The sequence below is a fragment of the Periplaneta americana genome, chromosome 14 (genome assembly GCF_040183065.1).
Source record: "Periplaneta americana isolate PAMFEO1 chromosome 14, P.americana_PAMFEO1_priV1, whole genome shotgun sequence".
NCBI lineage: Eukaryota > Metazoa > Arthropoda > Insecta > Blattodea > Blattidae > Periplaneta > Periplaneta americana.
In genome coordinates this window covers 1649434-1672283 of record NC_091130.1, presented here as the reverse complement: position 1 = coordinate 1672283, position 22850 = coordinate 1649434, and the positions used below count along the sequence as shown (strand labels likewise).

Below are 22850 nucleotides of genomic sequence, written 5' to 3'. Positions count from 1 at the left end.
AAAGGTCCCGGGTTCGATGCCCGGCCCCGGAACAATTTTTCCCTCGAAATTATTCGAATCAACTTTACAGGAAGTTATACCTGAAAGCTCGATTTGCAACTCTGTCAGACTTTCAATTCGAATTGAAAATACCAAAATGAAAGTAAAACTCTTGAACTATTCTATTTGTTTTGGTAACTATTTGCCAGAAAGAAAAAACAAATGTAGATTTCTCTTGCTTTTAGAAATGCTTGTAAAGCTTGCCTTCTACAAAATAACATCTGAACAAGAGAATGACTGAATGCCCTTAATAGTAATTTACAGGCAATTCTAACATACACAGGCTAAGTCAACCTAAAAAGTAAAAACTGAGGAGTCAGGGGAGGCTCAGGCCCTTGATCTCCTTGCTCTACACTGAAGTTGGTTTCGTCTCAAGCCTTACGCTTGCGCAACTGTTATGGCGAGTTGTCAACTTTTGACCGTGGAAATTGAGGACTTGAACTATAGGGTATTTAAAAAATCAGTTCAAACATTAAACCACTATAAATATTATAATATTTGAGATAGGGAAAAAACAAAAACATCACAGTGTTGAGCAAACAACGGAGTTTACAAAACATTGGGAAGATGTCCGCCGTTCTCTTGTTCAACGTACAGCATTCTGTCTGCGACACCGTGCACAGCATTTTGCAGATAATGTCTTGGAACATTGGCAATTTCTTGCGAGATGACATCTTTCATTGCAGTAGGGTTGCTGGATGTATCAAGAAAATTCGCTCTTTGAGGTAATCCCACAACCAAAAGTCGGCCGGATTGAAATCTGGAGATCGCGGAGGCCACATTGTTGGAAAGTGCCTACTGATGACACAATCGCCAAACATCTGCGTAATTAATTGTTTTGCAGGGATGAAGATGTGGGGTGGAGCGCCATCTTTCATGAAGATTATGTTTTTCATATCGTGATTCCTGTCTAGGGATGACGAAATTCTGTAACATGCTGTAGTAACGCTCCCCGTTTACTGTAACAGTCTGTCTTATTCCATTATTGTCCACACCTGTGGAGTAACGGCTAGCACGTCTGGCCGGGAAACCAGGTGGCCCGGGATCGATTCCCGGTCGGGGCAAATTACCTGGCTGCGGGGTTTTTCCTCAATCCAATATGAGCAAATGCTGGGTAACTTTCAGTGCTGGACCCCGGACTCATTTCACCGGCATTATCACCTTCATCTCAATGTACTACCAATGTACTGCACAAACGTCATTTTCTTTGTTTATCACTACTTCACGATTCACAACAAAGAATAAGTTATATTAAATCAATAATGAGTTTTATATAGCGCAGAGAAGTATGCTTACTACAAATTATTATTATTATTATTATTATTATTATTATTAATATTATTATTATTATTATTATTATTATTATTATTATTATTCACGTGGTGCTTTCATCTCATTTGCAATTTCTTACATATTTTTAGAAACCACATTATTGTCGTGATATTGTTTCAAAGATTGTACAGAACGTATCTTTCCTGTACTAAACGACTAATTCATCCGCATCGAGTTCCTTTATGAATAATGTGCACTACACAACAATAGTAGGCCTATTTGTAATTAGCGAAAGCGTGCAATCATAGCCACTACTAACGCATGCGCAGTACACTGCAGCTATCAGACAGTCTCCTCGCGACGAACTTCAAGCAGTCATTCGATGTTGTCTCTCCGTGTCTCCCCGTGTCTGCTCGCGACCGACGCGCCGCGTCTGATTCTGTCTGCACCCAGCCTTACGCTACTTTAAAATGTCTTTGGTTGTCTTGAAGGTAAATAAAAACATGTTCTAATTTATCAAAGAATTGACAATTCTTTGAAAGAATTTATTGACCAAAGGAATTCGAAAAAGCACGGCGTCCTGGACGAAAGAAGTTACTCCAATTATAGGAATATTTATTTACTTGGTTATTTAACGACGCTGTATCATTTACTAGATTATTTAGCGTCGATAGAATCGCGATAGCGAGATAATATTTGGCGAGATGAGGCCGGGGATTCCCCATAGATTATCTGACATTCGCCTTGAGATTGGGGAAAACGTCGGAAAAAACCAACCAGATAATCAGCCCAAGCGGGAATCGAACCCATGTCTGAGCCCAATTCCGCATCGGCAGACAAGCGCCTCATCCGACTGAGCTACGCCGGTGGCCAATTAAGTGAATTTAATCCGATGCCTGCGGTTAGGCCAAGCTCCAATGCATATGTTTTTAATGAAGAAGATTCTAACCTATAGGCCTAATCCAGGCGAATACTAATAGTAAATATTTTGTTTTAAAACAACAGGCAATCGTAATATTCTTCGTTTTAGGGCACCGTACAGTTAAGTATCTTCCTTCACATAACCTAATTATTCTCCAAAGGATTCACATATTTATTTGTAATATTTGATATGTATAAGCCTATGAACTTAAAGAATATAGGCGTATGTTAAAATATTATTAAATCTTTAGCAATATAGAATAGTCTTTGACAAATCTTTTACAGTATTGATCAATCTTCGGAAAGTTTTCTCATAGAAAAATTTGATGGTGTACAAGCGGCTAGTCTGTGCCTGCAGAGCATCAGGACTAGCAGTAAGGCTTGCGGACATACTGGACTTCCCGTTCCAGCTACTCATTGATCTAGCGTAAATTAAGAAACAATCATAGTCAAATTGAAGATTATATTGCCTTCGTGTATGTTTCATTTAAAAAGAACACTAATTTCACTACAAAGGGCTACATTTATTGCGCATCTTCTCTTGATAGATGACTCTCAGATCTTACTTAACACGAATGAGAAATTATTATAAAGAGATCCGAAAACAGACAGAATATATATAAAAAATAAAACACTTTTTCGGTATCACATGTCTAAAACAGATATTTCGCAGCCACACATGTGGGTAGGCTGTTAGTTCGCCCGCTACCCATCGCAGAGGTTGCTCAGATGATGAGAGCTACCGACTGGCGTGATGGGGCCGGTATATTTAACCTGGAGCCCTATTACCGTCCCCATTGCATTCATTGCACGAGGATCGGACGTTGCTGTTGCGTATCAGGGAGTCCGCTGTAACAACCTCCTGAACTGTGCTGGAGGAGGAGCAATGTTGGAACGAGTGACACTTCGACAAAACAAGGTCTGTTGGACAACGAACCCCAATACCTTGGACAAAAGTTATCAACTACAAGTAAGAGAGTGATTCTCACCTTGCGATTGTGATGTACTGTGAGAGGTCCATGAGCCCTTGTAGGACGTATCTGCAACGAGAAAAACAGCGGTGAGAGCCCACTCCCAAGTAATAATAATAATAATAATAATAATAATAATAATAATAATAATAATAACTTCAGTAGACTATAAATAAACCATTCCAAGACACAAAAACAAGTTCAATGAGCATTATTAGTCATGTCAAGTTGCCCCTTGTCGACAGCCAGTAAGTCTAGCCTATAGGGGAGAACTGTTAATGGACTTTGTCATCATGTACTTCAATGTTTCTGAAAAGTAGGTATATTTAACATCAGTTTAAACATATTTAGAAAAAATTCAAAAGTATTCAAAAGTACTCTGACCAATCCAAGCAGCAAATCTTACAGCAATTAACTATCCTGCTCTGGAATATAAAGGATGAGAATAAGTTCAACATTTGAACGCGACAAACATACTCGTCGGCCAGATAAAATATCTTTATAATATATGTCAAAAATCCTCTCTGGCTATCAATGTTTGAGACAGGAAACTTGGAGACGTGTTCAAGCTAAAACTGCTGTGATCCTCATCTGATTCAAAGATCTAGTAGTCTATGCAAACCTTCAGATCTCTGCCAAAGACTTGTACGATCCTTGTTTACGGCTGACAGATAACTTTAGAAGATAGCTAAATTCATTTCTTTTTTATTTTATTTGAAAGGATCAGTGGTCTATATGTTTGTTTGTTTGTTTGTTTTTTTTTTTTTTTTTGCAGGTGTTTATTGAAAAAGAATGTATTCAAGTAGCCCTACTAATTTCGTAACTAGGCCCTTTGGGGCTATTTCGTTGAAATCATAAGATTTCGCGACACTTCGCGGTTAAACTTCGTTCATTCTCTAGACTACATTCGTGAGGTGTGTGTGTGTGTGTTTTTTTTTTTTGCACATACGATTAATTTTTAAAGCACTTCGCATATTTCGTTAATACCAAAAGATCACACCCTTACCTACCCACGCAACATGGTGAATTACTATTACCAACACCATCATTACAAGTAATTAATAATAATAATAATAATAATAATAATAATAATAATAATATCAATAATAGGCCTATTGCTACATAACAGAAAATTACTGCCACCAGGATGACAATCAGTTTTCATGAAGCCTATTTCCTGGAACTGTTAAGCACACCACTATTGCATGAGGTAGGGAATTCGATACGCACTCAAACAGACGAAGTTTCGTTTTCTCCATTGCAGACAAAGGCATTCTTTCTTTACCTCATCTGTATGGCCTATATTGTGCGATTTAAGTAGATAGATAGGCCTAATTCAATTTCCACAATCTTACATCCTACTATATAACCTAATAACGTACGAATCAGGCCTACTGTTTTTATTCTTAAGAGTGACATGGATATTAATAGTTAGGCCTAATTTATAAGCTTACAACTAGTGGCGAAAGTTACTTTAGCCTCTAGTTGTAGGCTATACACAATTTTTCCATACTTTCATATAAATTCTAAATAAATAAGTTATATTAAAAGTAATAGGCCTACTTCAAATATTAGTACTAGCACCTGCCAGCTGACTGTCTTCTGTTCTGTTTCTATGACTACGGATCGTAAAATGTTTTGTGTTGTTTTTATAAGACTACAAATAAGTAATGGAGACAATGCTTCACAAGAGAAGAGGTAAGATTTTTACACATTAAAAATGATTCGTGCGAATCTTTTCCAAGTCCATGTGATACCTAAATCACAGGTCTACAGCAACACGGCCTCCTTTATATGAAGTACATAGGCTACGTCATCGTCGTTATTATTGGAATTCGCTATAGACATCTCTTTGGTTTATTTCAGGAAATGCTGCGATGTACATAGATTAATCTCTTAAAATATGAAACAAATGAGGATAAATCCACTAACATAATTAGCACAGCCTGCGCAAGCTACAAGTAATCCCAGCCTCCCCGATCCATACCAAATGTATTAGGACCGGCATATGAACTCACACGCGGTGGTACTGTAATTGATGGTGTGGACACATTCCTCACACACGGTATGATCGCACACTGCACCTAACTCTTTCTTTCGTCCAGTTCTCATTATTACGGAAGCAGATCCACATTGATCGAAGCTAGTAGGCCAGCTGATTGGTGTGGCTATGTCTTGGCGTCTAAAGAAGCTGAAACGTGACAATGAGCTGCTTGTAGCTGCCCTCATTCTGTGTAAGAAAATAACACCACAGGGCTGCTGCTGAGGAAGCTTGATGCAGCCTGCAGTGCACACATCTAGCTATCCAGAATATATTAATTGTAATTTTATTCTTCACTAGCTAAAAGCACCCGGCGTTGCACGGGTTTTCCTTTCTGCTTCTGTTCTTAATTAAACTCCTTATTACATTTTCGGAAATCTCGCAAACCTAACTACAGACAACCAAAACGAATTGCCTTTACTAAGCTAAGATTAATCTTTACTTAACGTCACTTACATGAATTGATGAACTCCTTAGCGAAATGCCTACCAGCGTTAACTCAATTTAAAACAGTTTTAAATCAGGCACCGAAAAGACAACATGTCATCATGTGTCTGACGTACAAGGTTTTTTTAATTTATATATTTATTTGTTTTTATTTATTTATTCTGGTATAGTTAAGGCCATTAGGCCTTCTCTTCCACACCGCCAGAAATACAAATAAAATAATAGAAAAATCAAACTACTATGAACAAAGTAAAACCCAACAAAAATATGATTCCTTTTCCTCTATCTCATCAGTTTCAGCATCGAATCAATATGTATAATTTAATACGGCCTTATCTCTGCAGGTTAGGCCTAAATAAATAAATAAATACTAAATAAATATAGCCCGACATAATATGCAATCAGTGTCTATATCAGATTTCAAAGTACAAACGTTGGAATTGCATAGCGGCCACTTGCGAAACTATAGAAAACAGCCTCCGTGACAACCAAGCGATTTCCATGCGGACTAGCCTACTTGTGGCTGCGAATAGCTTATCTGCACTTTGTGCAGTGTTAACGTATCCAGCTTCAAAAACATTACCTACACAAGTAAGTGTTAAAAGCAGTATGGACTGAACAGAATCTGATGCAATATTATAACAAGAAAGAACGAGTGCTTATAGTTGCAGAACTGGCAAATTCAAGTCAACAATACTTACAGATCTAACACTTAGAGGTGCCATTTAGGATGGGTAGTCCCTCATCCTGCCAAAGAGTTTAAGATTATGAAAATAATAGCTAATTCAGTACCACCAATTACTGAAGAAACGATGTGGGAACTTAACTCTTAATAATAAAATATTCCACTTTTATACAATATTAAGAAATAAAAGACGAGCTAGTTAATGTAACTCCTTTGCTCAAATGAAACCAACATTTTACCTTTTGCTGCATTAGTTTTTGTTACCTAGGCTTATTCTATTTTTTCTTCAATTGAAATTAACATTTCTTTATCAATAAAACTGTGTGTTCATTTATTCACACATATGTCATAGGTCTATTAACAAAAAGGGCATGTAAATTACATATCGTATAGACAAGTAGCATATTAAGTTAAAACTAGGCTAAAAGTAGGTCTATGTATGGCAAATGGAAATGCAGGTTACTGTAAAGGCGGACAAATTTGTCCGACAAAATAAATAATGGTATCAGCTGCATTTGTAACTAATAGCCTGTAATAGTAGTAATAATAATAATATTATTATGTTATTATTATTATTATTATTATTATTATTATTATTATTATTATTATTATTATTAATTGGAAGTAAATCCCGAAAAGACAAAGTTTATGATAAGCCTATGTCCCGTGACGAGAATATTGTACGAAATGGAAATATAAAAATTGAAAATTTATCCTTTGAAGAGGTGGAAAAATTCAGCAGATAACTGGGAGCAACAGTAACAAATATAAATGATACTCGGGATGAAATTAAACAGAGAATAAATATGGGAAATGCCTGTTATTATTCGGTTGAGAATATTTTATCATCCAGTCTGTTGTCAAAAAATCTGAAAGTTAGAATTTATAAAACAGTTATATTACCGGTTGTTCTTTATGGTTGTGAAACTTGGACTCTCACTTTGAGAAAGGAACATAGGTTAAGGGTGTTTGAGAATAAGGTGCTTAGAAAAATATTTGGGGCTAAGAGGGGTGAAGTTACAGGAGAATGGAGAAAGTTACACAACACAGAACTGCACGCATTGTATTCTTCACCTGACATAATTAGGAACATTAAATCCAGACGTTTGAGATGAGCAGGGCATGTAGCACGTATGGGCGAATCCAGAAATGCATAGGCTATAGAGTGTTAGTTGGGAGGCCGAGACGTAGATGGGAAGATAATATTAAAATGGATTTGAGGGAGGTGGGATATGATGGTAGAGACTGGGTTAATCTTGCTCAGGATAGGGACCAATGGCGGGCTTATGTGAGGGCGGCAATGAACCTCCGGGTTCCTTAAAAACCAGTAAGTAGGCCTAGTAGTAGTAGTAGTAGTAGTAGTAGTAGTAGTAGTAGTAGTAGTAGTTGTAGTAGTAGTAACTTAGTAGTAGTAGTAGTAACAATAACAATAATAATAATAATAATAATAATAATAATAATAATAATAATAATAATAATAATAGTAATAAAGAAACTGAGAAAAAATATTGAACTTTAAAGATAGGCCTATGTTCAGTTCATCTGATAGCCTTATCATGGTTCAAGTCCTATTTTTAGGAGCAAATTTACTCCAGTTTACGGTATGGAAAATAGGCTCAAATTGTTCATTTCAGAGGAAATACAGAGGGAGTACGCCACGCGATGTAGCCTATCCTATAAGCTCGTCCCTAAAAATTCTTGCCCCTCTCTCGACAAAATGATGCCATTGCTAATACTTCACAATTATTACGGAATTGAGAAATGAAATATTTCACATCAAACACCGAACATGTTATTTATTTTTACCAACATAAATGATTGTACTAGACTTCCGTCCACAATAAAGAGAAATACGTAAACAGCTGATATAGTCTACTCGTAGATATAGGCCTAATACCCTAATTCGAAGCGAATTGCCTGCTGAGAAACTGGAAGATTACAAGGCGTCACATACAAGGTGTAATCATTATATTTCCGAACTGCATTTGTCATAGAGTTAAACATACATGCTCATGTCACTGTAGATAATATTGTTTCCATGCCTGTTGAGTCAGTCTATCAAACAGAGTCCGATTGTCTCTATGAACTGAGCTTCTACACGTGATTTTGTGCAAACATGTCGAGAACCTATTGTGATATTTCCTGGAATCCATCCATACAGTAGGCTATAGGCCTTCTTAAGGCTAGTCTTCTTCTCTCCCTTTCAAGTGATGAATTTTAAATAGATTCCAGGCGTTTCCCTGCTTCTAGATAACCTCTCCGTTTCCTACGTCATGTGTGTTGCCAGCATTCAAGGCAGTCCGGAGACTTATTGATCGCCCCTTGTATTGTGAATGACAGTTTCACACAGATTGAAGTAAAACAACGTAATAATGCTTTAAGATGTATTGCTACGTTGAAGTCCAGCCCGACCAACAGGAAAATTACGGCCAGGAAATGAAAAGAAGGGCCGGCAGAATTAAGGAAGTTCATCGATTGTAGATTGAGACGTGATGTCATCAGAAATAGTAAGCAGACAACAGTGGAGGTAAACAGGCCTGTGCAACTGCCACGTGCTCACCATGGTCAGTACTTCATTGCTGCCACCAACTGCTGGGTCAACATCCTCGACGCTGCGAAGAAGAAGAAGAAGAACTGAGCTGGAAATAGCAATTGGCAACACCGGAGACTTAATGATCTGCAAGACTGAACACGAGGCGGGTAGACACTCATCAGATATTTATTGTATAACAAAGGTTGATCGAGCATTATTCCGTTCATGTCAACATATTGGGACATCTGATTTCTCTTCCACGATGTGACAACGACACTTAGAAGCGAGTCTTGTACCGTGAAATACACTTAAAACAAGACAGAGATTCTGTCTGAAGTTATATAGTGAACCATACCGTGTGACTGTTGTTGTGTTCGCTACTTAGGCCTACATCTTAGGTTCGCATTAGCACATGATATTAGCCTATATCGTTCTCAGGCCATGCCGTAACGTTTGCCTCCGTGACCAACCTCCACATTCGAAAAGACTTAGTGATGGCGACGGTTCTTTCACTCCATCAAAACTGAAAGGAAATAGATCTGGGTCCAACGTAAACGAAAAACGAATTAGGCCTATTACTACCAATAGGATGTGAGTGTACCATTACGTTAAATATTACCGAGCAGGCACGGCTGCGCCCGATAAACACGCAGTTTAAATTATGAAAGAACGGTCAGGGTCGAACTTTCAATTTGCTCTGCTGTAAAAATAGGCTTCATGTGATTCTAATATTTTCCTCAGTACAGGCACGTCAGAGCCTTCAAGCTGACGGAGATGCAGCCATAGGCATAATTAGGCCTATTTCCATAACATGGGCACGAACTCTTCCCACAATTAGTTTTAAGAAAATTGATAGGCCTACTAGACAAATAGAGGAGTCACTTGAACCTTCGATACGAGAAGAGAAAAAGGGAACGCAGTACTGGCGAAGAAATTGTGTCTGGGCGTTCCTCAGCACCACGCAGAATCTGCCGAAATTCGAAACATTGTACTTCTGTTGAGCAAGACACAGGTGTGTGGTTAACATCACACCCTATCACATTTAACTGCCAGGGTTTCCAGAGATCAGACGGACGAATTGTGGCATTGCCAGCAAGCCGGACCTCCACCTAAGAGAAGACAAAGCATCAGCCTGGAATGACAACACATATCACAAGCTGGGAGGCACTGGGATAGGCTCTACTGCTCAAACGAGCAACGCAACTAGCCTCTAGCCTATTGGGTCGTCTCATAAGTAATGTCAGTTTTTCAGTTTGGGGTTTTGCAACATTTTGACGATTTTCATTGGGCCTATTTGGGCACTACAATTTGCAGGACGATGGGATTATAACTGCGTATCGGATCATGTGACAGTCGTCAATTTTTTTTAGTAGGTTATTTTACGACGCTTTATCAACATCTTAGGTTATTTAGCGTCTGAATGAGATGAAGGTGATAATGCCGGTGAAATGAGTCCGGGGTCCAACACCAAATGTTATCCAGCATTTGCTCATATTGGGTTGAGGGAAAACCCCGGAAAAAACCTCAACCAGGTAACTTTCCCCGACCGGGAATCGAACCCGGGCCACCTGGTTTCGCAGATAGACGCGCTAACCGTTACTCCACAGGTTGGACTCGTCAATTGTTGATAGGCCTACAAAGAATACAAAATGGATGTGATAAGTTTGAGATTAAGTTTACGGTCCTCCTAAAACACTACTGGAAACAAGATGCCGCCAATATCACGAGTCTAGGGTGCAGGTGTTATTAGTGAGCGTGTAGCACAGCGGTGGTTCCAGCGTTTCAATATTGAAAAGGATACGTTGAAGACTTTTCCTACAAAGTCCTAAGGTATGGAATGTTGAGAATACACGCAGAGTTGGAAGAAAATCCACAAACAGTACTCGTAGGTTGTCAGAAAATTATACAAAAGTTGTAGACCTAAAGGCCTACCTCATGAATTGACACCCAAACAGAGTCAATTTATCGCTAATCCCATGGATGGTAGAATTATCACATGTAATAAAAAATCGGCATAGGCTATTACCCGAACCCTGATACCTAAAAACGGTGACTCGATTCCCATCAACCTGCCAAAGCCGTCGTGAAACAAAAGCGGTTCGAAATAGAATCTCTTGCAATAGGACAATGGTAAACATCCAGGAACCGGACTACTACCAGACCCGAAATATAGTCCTGATTTTGCGTCTTCAGTTAGGCCTACCATCTGTTTCGATCCGTGTCCCACTTTCTGCGTGGAAAATTATATTAATTTCTTGTCACAACACGAAGGTCGTCTATAATTAGATCTACTACTGTCTGCCGGTCAATTTTGTCCAGAGCCCACTCATTCAAGAACAATATTTGTTCACGTTTACACGGATAAATGCACATTTATTTGCCATGTTTAGAAGGCGCAGAAATGTGACCGCCGCGGTCGAGAGCAACTGAAGGCCATAAAAGAGGAAGTGAAGCCGCTTCGGGGATCGATCCCAGCCTGCGCTTACCGGCAAAGAGCATGGAGAAGTTGGTGAAGGTGCCCGTCCTGCTGAGGTAGTCGGCGGAGGTCTTGATGTCCAGCATGGTGCCACGTGCCTCGCTGCCACTGCCACTCACACGGCTCACTCTCCGCTCGCTCCGCACGCTCACATTGTCCTCCGACGCGGCCGCTACTGGCGCGGCGATGCCGGCCCGCGGGACGAGCCGCCCGCTCCCCACGGCGGGGCGGGGCCGCGCGGGCCAATGGCGGCGCGAGCTGCCATACTGCGTCATTCGCGACCCCTCCCCCGGCCGCGCGGGGAGAGGGAGGCCCAACACGCGTGCAGATATCAACATCGATCTCCAGACTTGACACTCCACCGCGCGGCGTACTTCTCGGCACTCCCGTTTACCCGACTGGATCAACGGACGAGATGAGAATGAGGCGAGACTAGGCTACTCCAAATGTGACAAGATGAGTCGAAATGAGATTAAAATGAGATTAGGGTAATGAAAATGAGATAAGAGGAGACGAACTGAAATTAACACGAGATGAGAATGAGACGAGACCAGGCTACTCCAAATGTGATAAGATGAGAAAGACGAGATGAGAATGAGGCGAGACTAGGCTAATAGGAATGGGATAAGATGAGACGAACTGAAATTAACATGAAATGAAAATGAGGTGAGACTACACTAATGGAAATGATAGAATCTGAGACAAAATAAGATTAAGACGAGATGAGAATGAGGCTAGACTAGACTAATCGAAATGTAACAAGATGAGACGAAAGTGGATTAAGATGAGATTAGAATAAGGCGAGGCTAGATGAGACGAAATGAGCCTGAGACAGACTAAACTAATAGAAATGAGACAAGATGAGACGAAATTAGATTAAAACGAGATGAGAATGGGGCGAGACTAGACTACTCGAAATGAGATAATATGAGACAAAATGAGATTAAGACGAGATCACACTAAGGTGAGATTAGACTAATCGAAATGAGACAAGATGATTCGAAATGAAGTTAAGACGAGATGAGAATGAGACGAGACTAGGCTAATGGAATGAGATGAGACAAAATGAGATTAAGACACGATGGGAGGTGAGACTAGGTTAATCGAAATGAGATAAGATGAGCCGAACTGAGAGTAAGACGAAATGAGACTGAAGCGAGACTAGGATAATCGAAATGAAATAATATGAGATGAAATTAGATTAAGACGAGTGAGAATGAGGCGACACTAAGCTAATTGAAATGAGACAAGATGAGACGAAATGAGATTATGACGAGATGAGACTGAGGTGAGACTAGGCTAATCGAAATAAGACAAGATGAGACGAAATGAGATTATGACGAGATGAGAACGAACCGAGACTAAGCTAATCGAAATAAGACAAGATGAGACAAAATGAGATTATGACGAAATGACAGAGGCGAGACTAAGCTAATCGAAATGAGACAAGACGAGACAAAATGAGATTAAAATGAGATGAGAATGAAGCGAGACTAGGCTAAAATGGAAATGATAGAGTGTGAGGCAAAATGAGATTAAGACGAGATAAAATGAAGACGACACAAAATGAGATTAAGACGAATTAAGATGAAGACGAGACAAAACAAGACGAAATGAGATTTGTAGCAGATGAAATGAGATAAATCGAGTTTGGATGAGCGGAGGGCAAGATGGGATGAAATATAAAGAGTTGAGATAATATGAAATTGGATCTACGCCTAGCCTACGACTAAAAAGCTAAAATGATACAAAATAGGATTTTAGATAAAATTATATGAAAACGAGGCGATATAAAGACAATGCAAGATGAGATGAGAAAGACACGGTGATGAAATAAGATAGACGATAGACTATAGGCTCCTAAGATAAGAACGAGAGGAGACGACATTGGATGAGATGGGACGCGATAAAGCGATAGGCCTGCTATGGTGTGAAGACGAGGCGTGACGACATTGGATGAGATGAGATGAAATAAGACAAGACGATAGTCTATAGACCTACTAAACAGTTAAGATCAGGATGAGACAAGACGGCATTGGATGAGTTGAAATGAGACGTGACGAGGTGGTAGGCCTACAGTCTAAGACAAGGGCGAGACGAGACGAATTGAACATAGCATTTCGTTGCAACGATAGACCTAATTAGGTCTATGCTGTACTTGGATTAAATTTTCAAGAGTTTAGTTCTAAAAAGCGAAGTCCAAAGACTCTAGCTTTTCGATTAGATAGGACTATGCCTTAGCATCCAAACAGAAAAGACCTGGAATCAGCAAGATTAACTGTTTTTGTTAATGACCGTTCAACCTAGCAATCTTCAGCAACTGCAGCCTCCAATACAAACTCAGGTCATGCAAATGAGCCTTCACTGAACCTATCTATATAACTTAGGCCATTTCATGATCAGTTTAGACTTACCACACACGTTTTCATGACGGATTGATTATTAAAATGTAGCCTAACCTTTATAGCCCTTACTGACTTGGGTCCACTCAAAGATGCCGCGGCCTGGCAGATTGTCACAAATAACGCGGCTAAGGGCAGTTATTGTACGAGGGCTCTAGTTCCCCCTCCATTGTAGTCGTATTATCAAGAGTGCGGTCGATCAAAATCAGCTCCTTGTGCGGCAGACAATAGGAGCTGCTAACAAAAGAAAAGCAAAAAAGAACTTCTCAACCAATAGCAGTAAACTCGTGAAGAATTCTTGGAAAAGAGAAACCCGATCAGCAGCCCGTTGCCACGCCGTCCAATTCGCTGATACAGGCTAACCCAGCGTGTGAAGTCAGACAAGATACTTGATTTCAGGCTAGGCTATATCGTTAAAACATCGATGTACTCACAAAAGCTATAGGCCTATCACTTTCCTCATCAGACAGCCGCACTCACTACTCATTTCAAAGGGAGCTTTTTGTTGACTAGGTCGTATACAGCTTATCTGATAATAACTCAGATCGTCACAATGTCAGTCCCACTAACAGCCACCGTTTCAGACAAGAAACCTGTCAACCCACAAGATAGGTTAGGCCTACAACCAGGGTTGCCACCCGTCGACGTTTTTGTCCCACATCCCGCCATAATGGCACTTGGGGGCAGTCTACGAATTTTCCCAATTTTGGGACTTTCATCATTTTCCCAGTTTTATCAAAAGTAATTTATTTCAATATTTAAGTATTTTTCTTTGTGGGGCACATGCACAGCTGACCTCATTGTTACAAAATCATCAGAAAGTGATTAGGTCTAAATTTTATGAAAATGCTTTCTCATATCTGCAGAAGAACTTCGATTTCTCTGAAAACAACGTCTAGGCCTGCAGAATTGCTAAAAGAAAACTGCATTCAAGAAGAAGCTTCTGCACTGGGAGTTAGTTCTGCTCGTGTCTTTTAAGCCGTGCAATCTGTTACAGCCCACCACCCTCATGACTAGATTAAATGAACATATGATTAATGTTAACATGTAGGCCTATTCTGTTATTTGATCAAATCAGAACTTCGCATCAATATCAACATTAATAGGGCTTGTTTAGAATTTGTATATAAGTAAGTTAAAAAATGACGAACTATTGGAATCCAAAAAGCATAAGTTAAATTCAAGCAATCTTAAATGAATGTGATATTAATGTATCTCGTATAGTTCCGTGCATTACCTGCTGTGTTCAGAATTATTTCGGGGTGTACTAGCCTATAGGGGGCTTTATTCCAATCCTTCATTTACGTTACTAAGACTAGGTTGATGTGTAGCCTATTCTATAGATTATTGTGCTAAATTTTACTGAACTAAGACAAGATTAGTAATGTTATGTTTTTATGTAAAACAGTAGGCAGCTATTAAAGGTTAGAAAACTTCGAACTCATAGGTAAAGAATACTTCTGAAAAATGAAAGGTGGCAACGCTGGCTACACGGTTATAGAGAAAGGTTACAAAATGGTAATATAGGCTAAGTTTAACGTCATTATTATCATCATTCCTGCACCTTGTAATTTGTTGTGTCCTTTTACTTGGGTCCTTTGCCTTTGCAGGGAACATGTCCTTGCTAATCAGTCTTCCACTTTTTTTTTTCAATTAAAATTGTATAAGTCTTGGGCATGTATGGGATAATAACCTGGTCTGCAAGGATATGGCCGCCTGCTTTCCTAAACAGTTTACCTAGGCCTATAGGTATCTACAGTTACTTCTCATTTAGGCGTATTTGTTCTGTGCAGACAGGGCTGCACTACTGTCCAAAAGTTGGCATTTCACTCTTGTTCGTCATTTAAGGCTGCACACAACTTTGCCGTCGTAACTCTACGCACAGGGTGATCAGAGGAATAGTACATATTTTAAGGGGTGGTAGTATGAGGTCCGAGTCTGAAATAAATGACCAAGCACTCTGAACAATACGTAGGCCTAGCTAATAATTAATAATTTGTCTTTACTTCTTGTCACTTTCAACGCTTGCTAGGCTACGTGTAACATCAAACAGCTGTATCGCCACATCCACTGAAAATTGCACATGTTTAAATGAACATTTTTTACTCAGAACAATCCTACTATCACCCCCTAAAATATTTACTATTCCCTCTGCATCCCCTCTGCAGACATCAACATGCACACAGGCTTTCGAAGTGTTCAGGATTCATGTCAGCATTTACGTACTTACGTAGGCCTAAACATGACAACGAAGCGAAGGGGCTACAGAGTAATTTAATCGATGCTATTAATCGTTGGGCTGGGTTTCTTACAAGTCTCGTGAAGGTTTCAATTTCATTTAATACCAGACCTTTGGAAGGCGGCGGATGCCACAACATTATTGTAAGCTTCAAATTGACTGATCTAAGCTGTTATAGCCTGACTCACACAATCACAGGAACTCATACCCTGATAATATGGAAGAAGCTGCTGTAGAATTCCCCAGTTCCACCTGATACGTAAATTAATCTCTTGGACAGCTAGTCACGTGACAACGAGCACCATCGTGAAGCATCTTTGCCCGTATTTGCTAGTCATTTTCTTAGGACGTTGCATCACTGCATATATACTCTATTTCATTTCAAGGAGTGCAGTTCGGAGGCTCCTTTGAACACCCACTTACAGATTTATGACTTCCTACACAAACACCTCTGACAATTCCATCCTGTTCCCTCGTCCAACATTGCACAGTTGCCACAATTTTGGTGACTCTCGAAATGAGACTGACGGGATTCTTGGAATTCGGAAAAGATGCAGCAACTCCACGTGGATTTGACGGGAGCCTGTCAATTCTTCTGAACAAGGGTTGTGATTGGTTACTGACAGGAGAAGACAAGATTTCCGTCACAGTAAGAAAGACATTTATTTATGACAACCAATTAGTAGGGGGCAGTAGAAGGTCTGTCGGCAAAGTCCTTTCTATGAAACTGCACTCAATGAAAAAATAAAAATAAATAAATAAAGAGTAGAACACATAATCCCCATTTCAGTTTGGTTGATAGGCTTTCCCCTCTACTCACACTCTTTACCATCCGGGAAGGGGAAGATGCTACTGTCTATCTTACAAACGTTCGACTAATTGACTTTGAACATAGTGAAAATCCTTATTATTGAAAATGTTTACCGGTAATCTATATTTCGAACATCTATACTAAGCGTTTGTATTTCATTTTATTGTTGTTTACATCAACTGGCACATTAAAAAGCTACTGACAGCAGAAAATAAATGTTTTCTTCACCGCTAGTTGCTACTCTAAGCATACACACTGGGATAATCTGCACTGTGTCGCTCCCCCCTGACTTCATAATACAAACTAACATTCCTTAATTTAATTAATTATTAGGCTAGTTGAAAATATTGTAAGAACGACACTAAAATATACTGAAACAAGTAATTGTCAAACATCTGTGCCACTGTATTTTATATCCACTTATGTACTTTATTTAATATTTTATTTTCTTGTGTATACAACTTGGGGGGGGGGGTGCAGGTATAAGAGGTAACATCTACAGGTCTGTCAGGGCAAGTAGAAGGGGAAAGAAATGCCTTCGCATCTTCTCAACTTGTACGAAATATCGTTTAGGTCTAAGTTCATCACTTCAACGCATACTACCAACTCTAGGGGAGCTGAATACTCAGAGTATTGCCACCTGTGTGAACAATAAAAACAGCAACGATGAAATGAAGCAGAAATGCAAGATGTGGAGCGTGGCCGCTGCGCTGCTACATTAGTGGGAACTCCATCCACGACCGGCCGCCGTGGCGTGGCGACCCCCCGCCGCTGGGATAGGGACGGATCACTTACAGGACACGCGACCTCCCCGACGACAACAAGCATATGACGCAGCGGGGCGAAGCGACGAGGGTGCCGGCCGGCCTGCCTGCCACTTGAGCTGCTGCTGCCTGTCACAGATCAGCGACTGCGGGGCCAGCCACGCTGACCAGGCCGAACTGTTCAGTTGCAGACACAAAATCTTCGCCACCACTTGAAGCAGTCTGTCCCAAGTAACTTACTGAAGTTGGGGCAATGAACTTAAATATTACTAGCGGCTTGCGCAGCAAATGCTGCAAACTAAGTTCATTAGACGTTCAAATAAACATTTTTCAGATTTATTTTCAATGAAGAATACCAGACATTCTGAAAGTTATTTGCTTCCATAATAATGAAAGATGCTCTCTCTGGAGTCAGTACTGAAGAGAACCACGCATATAAATATCTACACCACACCGCCATTAAGTATATGAAAAAGACCCAACCCCACTTGATTAATAGCTATAAAAATATTTGATTTTTAATAATATTATTATCTCACGTAAGTTTTATAGCTTTCAGTAACATATACTGTATATACTATATAGCCGCCACTCAGTAAAATATAGAAATCAAAATCTAATTTAAGTTATTCTCTACATCTACTTACTTATATAACCCCAAAACGTTTCACTTTCATATCATGAAAAATAGTCACATCATGGCATTAACTACAATAATATTTCATTTCTAATGGTAATAATGTCATCAAACCACCTCAAGTTTTGTAGTTTTTAATATCCAAAACACAGCTGTACCCAGAAAATTACACACCACAGAATCGAACCTGTAAATTATTTTTAGTAAGTTAAGTTTTAATAACCAATTGAATTTGAGCTCTAAATATGTCAGCATTCTTGCAGATCATGGCCTTCGTGTAATATTGTTTACTGTAGTGTGTGTTTTGTTTTATTCTGAAATGCAATTAGCTAGTTCTCAAAACTGACGACAGATGGATTTTGGAAAATAGGAAAATTATGTTGAAAAATTGACATTTCACTGAAAACTACTATTTTTTTTTTTTAACTTTGGGTTCCAAGCTTCGAAATGAGGGGCCATTTGTTAAAATCCGTTCAGCCGTTTTCCCGTAATTTCCATTACCAGTTCAAATTATATATATATATATATATAACTTATATATTTGTAAGATAGTAAAATAAAGGTGCAGGGGCGGCTTTACCAACACACGTTTTCTAATTGGTTATTTCACGAAGCTTTTTCAACTGCTATGGTTACATTACAGCGTCTGAATGAGATGACGCCGAAAGGCACCCAGCACTTTCTCTTATTGGATTCAGGTAACTTGTTCCATGCAGGATTTGAACCCAGGCCCGCTCGTTGCACGGTCAGGCATGCAGTGGTGGACTCAACACTGTTAACAATACAGGAACAGTTCTTTGTTAACACATGCTCAAATTTTAACAATCATGTTAACACTTTCGGTTCCACCAACGCTTTTCACAAGCATGTTAACCAAACATCTTGTTAACTCTCAAGAGAATTGGGAATAGTAGGCCTATGACTCCAGGAGGCCGTGTCAGAACCTTACATTTTCTGAACACGTTTCACTCGCTTCGCAAAACTTGCAGGAAATCTGTGCAATAGGCTAGGCTATTACCATCTCTTCGTCAATGATTACCCTATTTGTTAAGACTTTTGAAACTTAACAGCAAAAGTGGGAGCATTAAAATAAATAAAGGATCTAATTTTACTAATACAGAAAAGTGTCTGTTGGTGCAATAATTGGTAACCAAATATAAACTTAGTCGTGTGGATTAGACTACTAGGGCCGTATTCATAGTCATTCTTAGTGCGGGCTTCCGCTGGATGATCAGCGAACTGACGTTTTTCGTATTCATAAACCAGTCTTAGCGATATGATATGATATGATATGATATGATATGATATGATATGATATGATATGATATGATATGATATGATATGATATGATATGATATGATATGATATGATATATGATATGATATGATATGATATGATATGATATGATATGATATGATATGATATGATATGATATGATATGATATGATATATGATATGATATATGATATGAATCCTGTACAACTAACCAGTTGATAGCCGGGGATAGTTTAGCACGCTCGTAGCGCGGGCTAGCGAAATATCTATGAATAGCACCCCTAATGCCTTGAGAGGATACCACAAGAACTACGTAAGCAACATAACATTTTGTTATTTTCGCGCTCAGCATTAGAAACTAACATACCGTAGCCTAAAATCTGTAGCATGGGAGACATGTTCCTGACAACAGTTTTCCAGTGTCTACACCTCAGTAAAAATTCGCACCGAGATAGTTTTTAGAAATCATTAATCATTTAAGCTCTGAAGTCTGATGTGTGTAATATGTTACTAATCAGCGATGGACACAATGGAGGGGGAAAGGAACTGGCCACCCTAACCCATCATCTCCTTGCTTAGTTCCCTCACGAGTGGTGCCTTATTGGTGTCTTCGGACAGTTGACTACACAACAACAACAACAACAACCATTTAGGCCTATAGGCTATCTCTCTCCCGACGACGTGCGTTACATTTAAAAGGTCTAGCAGCAATGTTCTGCATCTAGGTACAGCGTAATTTACACAACCCATAGGCCTAAGTTAGGTCAGATTTTAACGGTTTTGTTAAGATTTTAACACAGAAAATCTTTAGGACATGTTAATTTAACAAACAGTTTAACAAATTGTTAAAGTTAATAACATTACTGTTCATGAAACAGTTTGTGTGTTAAATTTATTGTTAAATCAGTGCCTATATCAATTTAAGTTTAACATCTGTTGGTGGTGAAATAACATGGCAGAATCTGCGTCAGTTTGAGTTCTTTAAGATCATTAGGCGTAATTAATTATAGGTAGAGGTAAAAATGTCATGGGAACAGGAAACATCAGAGATGAGGGATTTGCCTTGGCTTGGAGACAAGAGCGGTAGGACAGCGTAGACCCTACGGCCCGTCCGAGTACACGCCGCTGCATACTGGAAACGACCAATGCTCTAAGGAAATCATGGATCGAAAAATAATTCTTGGACTTCAATACATGTATCCTATAAAAATATGTAGTTCACTTAATACAGATAGGCCTAACCTGAAAAAGTTAGCTAAATTCTTGTTTGCAGTAAAGATGACATGGAAAGCAAAGTTTAAGATCTAGTGCCTTTTATTTTTATGTTTTGGTAAGCCTATCTGCTAATTGAGCCTACACTTAGAGCGTCATTACTGAATGTTAAGTGGATGAATTGGTTAAAGACTTGACATTTTCTTGATAGTCCAGGCCTATCACAGCGCATTTGGGACTGGTTAAGCTTACACCAGACCTGCAGCAGCTCCGTCTTTACTGCATCGTGCACATTATTTTAATCTTCGTATTCATCATTAGTGCTTAGTGATACTCCCTGTGATGGTCTCCGTAGCTATTCATTTTTTTGAACGATGATTGACATTTATAGATGTGTTTGCTATCATTATCCATCTTGTGTGAACACTATGTAGAGAACTAAACAAGAAACACACAGCTGCTGTCCCACTGAATTTGCAGCGGATTGGGACAAAATTATCTTCGCACCCAACCTAGCTCACAACACGATTTCGCTCGACGTATTTATGGGATAATAATATTTCTCTCTCAATCGTGTGACACTTTGACCACAATACAAGTAGGCCAAGTTCCACACTCCACGTACTTGAACATTACGCGAGCAGCTCATATCATAACTTACAACTGTATCTGCTGTTTAGCCTGCGATTCTACAAAAACCGAAGTTAAAACTAAAAATGACGACACATAAAATAGCCTAGGCCTATTAACAATTACATGTACGTACTGTAGACTTACTGCAGTTACTAATTACATTCATACAAACATACACCTACCTACCTACGTACGCAGCATACATACATACATACACACATACATACATACAACCATACATACATACAGTACATACATACAACCATACATACATACATACATACATACAACCATACATACATACATACAACCATACATACATACATACATACATACATACGTACATACATACATACATACGTACATACATACGTACATACATACGTACATACATACATACAACCATACATACATACAACCATACATACATACAACCATACATACATACATACGTACATACATACATACGTACATACATACATACGTACGTACATACATACATACGTACATACATACATACGTACATACATACAACCATACATACATACAACCATACATACATACATACATACGTACATACATACAACCATACATACATACATACATACATACATACATACATACGTACATACATTCATACGTACAACCATACATACATACGTACATACATACATACATACGTACATACATACATACATACATACGTACATACATACATACGTACATACATACATACATACATACATACATACATACATACATACATACATACATACATACATACAACCATACATACATACAACCATACATACATACAACCATACATACATACAACCATACATACATACATACATACAACCATACATACATACATACATACAACCATACATACATACATACATACGTACATACATACATACGTACATACATACAACCATACATACATACATACATACAACCATACATACGTACATACATACGTACATACATACATACGTACATACATACATACAACCATACATACATACAACCATACATACATACATACGTACATACATACGTACATACATACATACGTACATACATACATACATACAACCATACATACATACAACCATACATACATACATACATACATACAACCATACATACATACATACATACATACATACATACATACATACATACATACATACATACAACCATGTGTATGCGGTGTAGGCGAACAAACAGTGGACCATGTAATATATGACTGCATCAAATTTAAAAATGAAAGAAAAACTCTAGCAAATTGTATACATAGGAGTGGTGAAAGGTGGCCCATAGACAAAGACAAATTAGCTAATAAGTATACAAAACAATTAATCAAATTTGCGAATAGTATAGACTTAGGAAAACTACAATAAAAGACATAACAAAGACATGAAATAGGAATCACAACTTCTTAGAATTAGTGATGTAAGTGTAAATAGATATAACGTAAGAGGATTGT

General features: G+C 38.8%; 1 protein-coding gene across 3 annotated transcripts in view; it reads right to left on the bottom strand.

Moving 5' to 3' along the window:
• The window catches only part of Ets65A (DNA-binding protein D-ETS-3), a 420065-nt gene that overhangs the window by 111637 nt on the left and 285578 nt on the right, over positions 1-22850 (bottom strand). For all 3 annotated transcript variants that reach the window (XM_069844799.1, XM_069844800.1, XM_069844798.1), the window contains one exon: positions 3222-3272. In XM_069844799.1, the coding sequence (XP_069700900.1) occupies positions 3222-3272 (51 nt within the window). The remainder of the gene's footprint in view (positions 1-3221; positions 3273-22850) is intronic.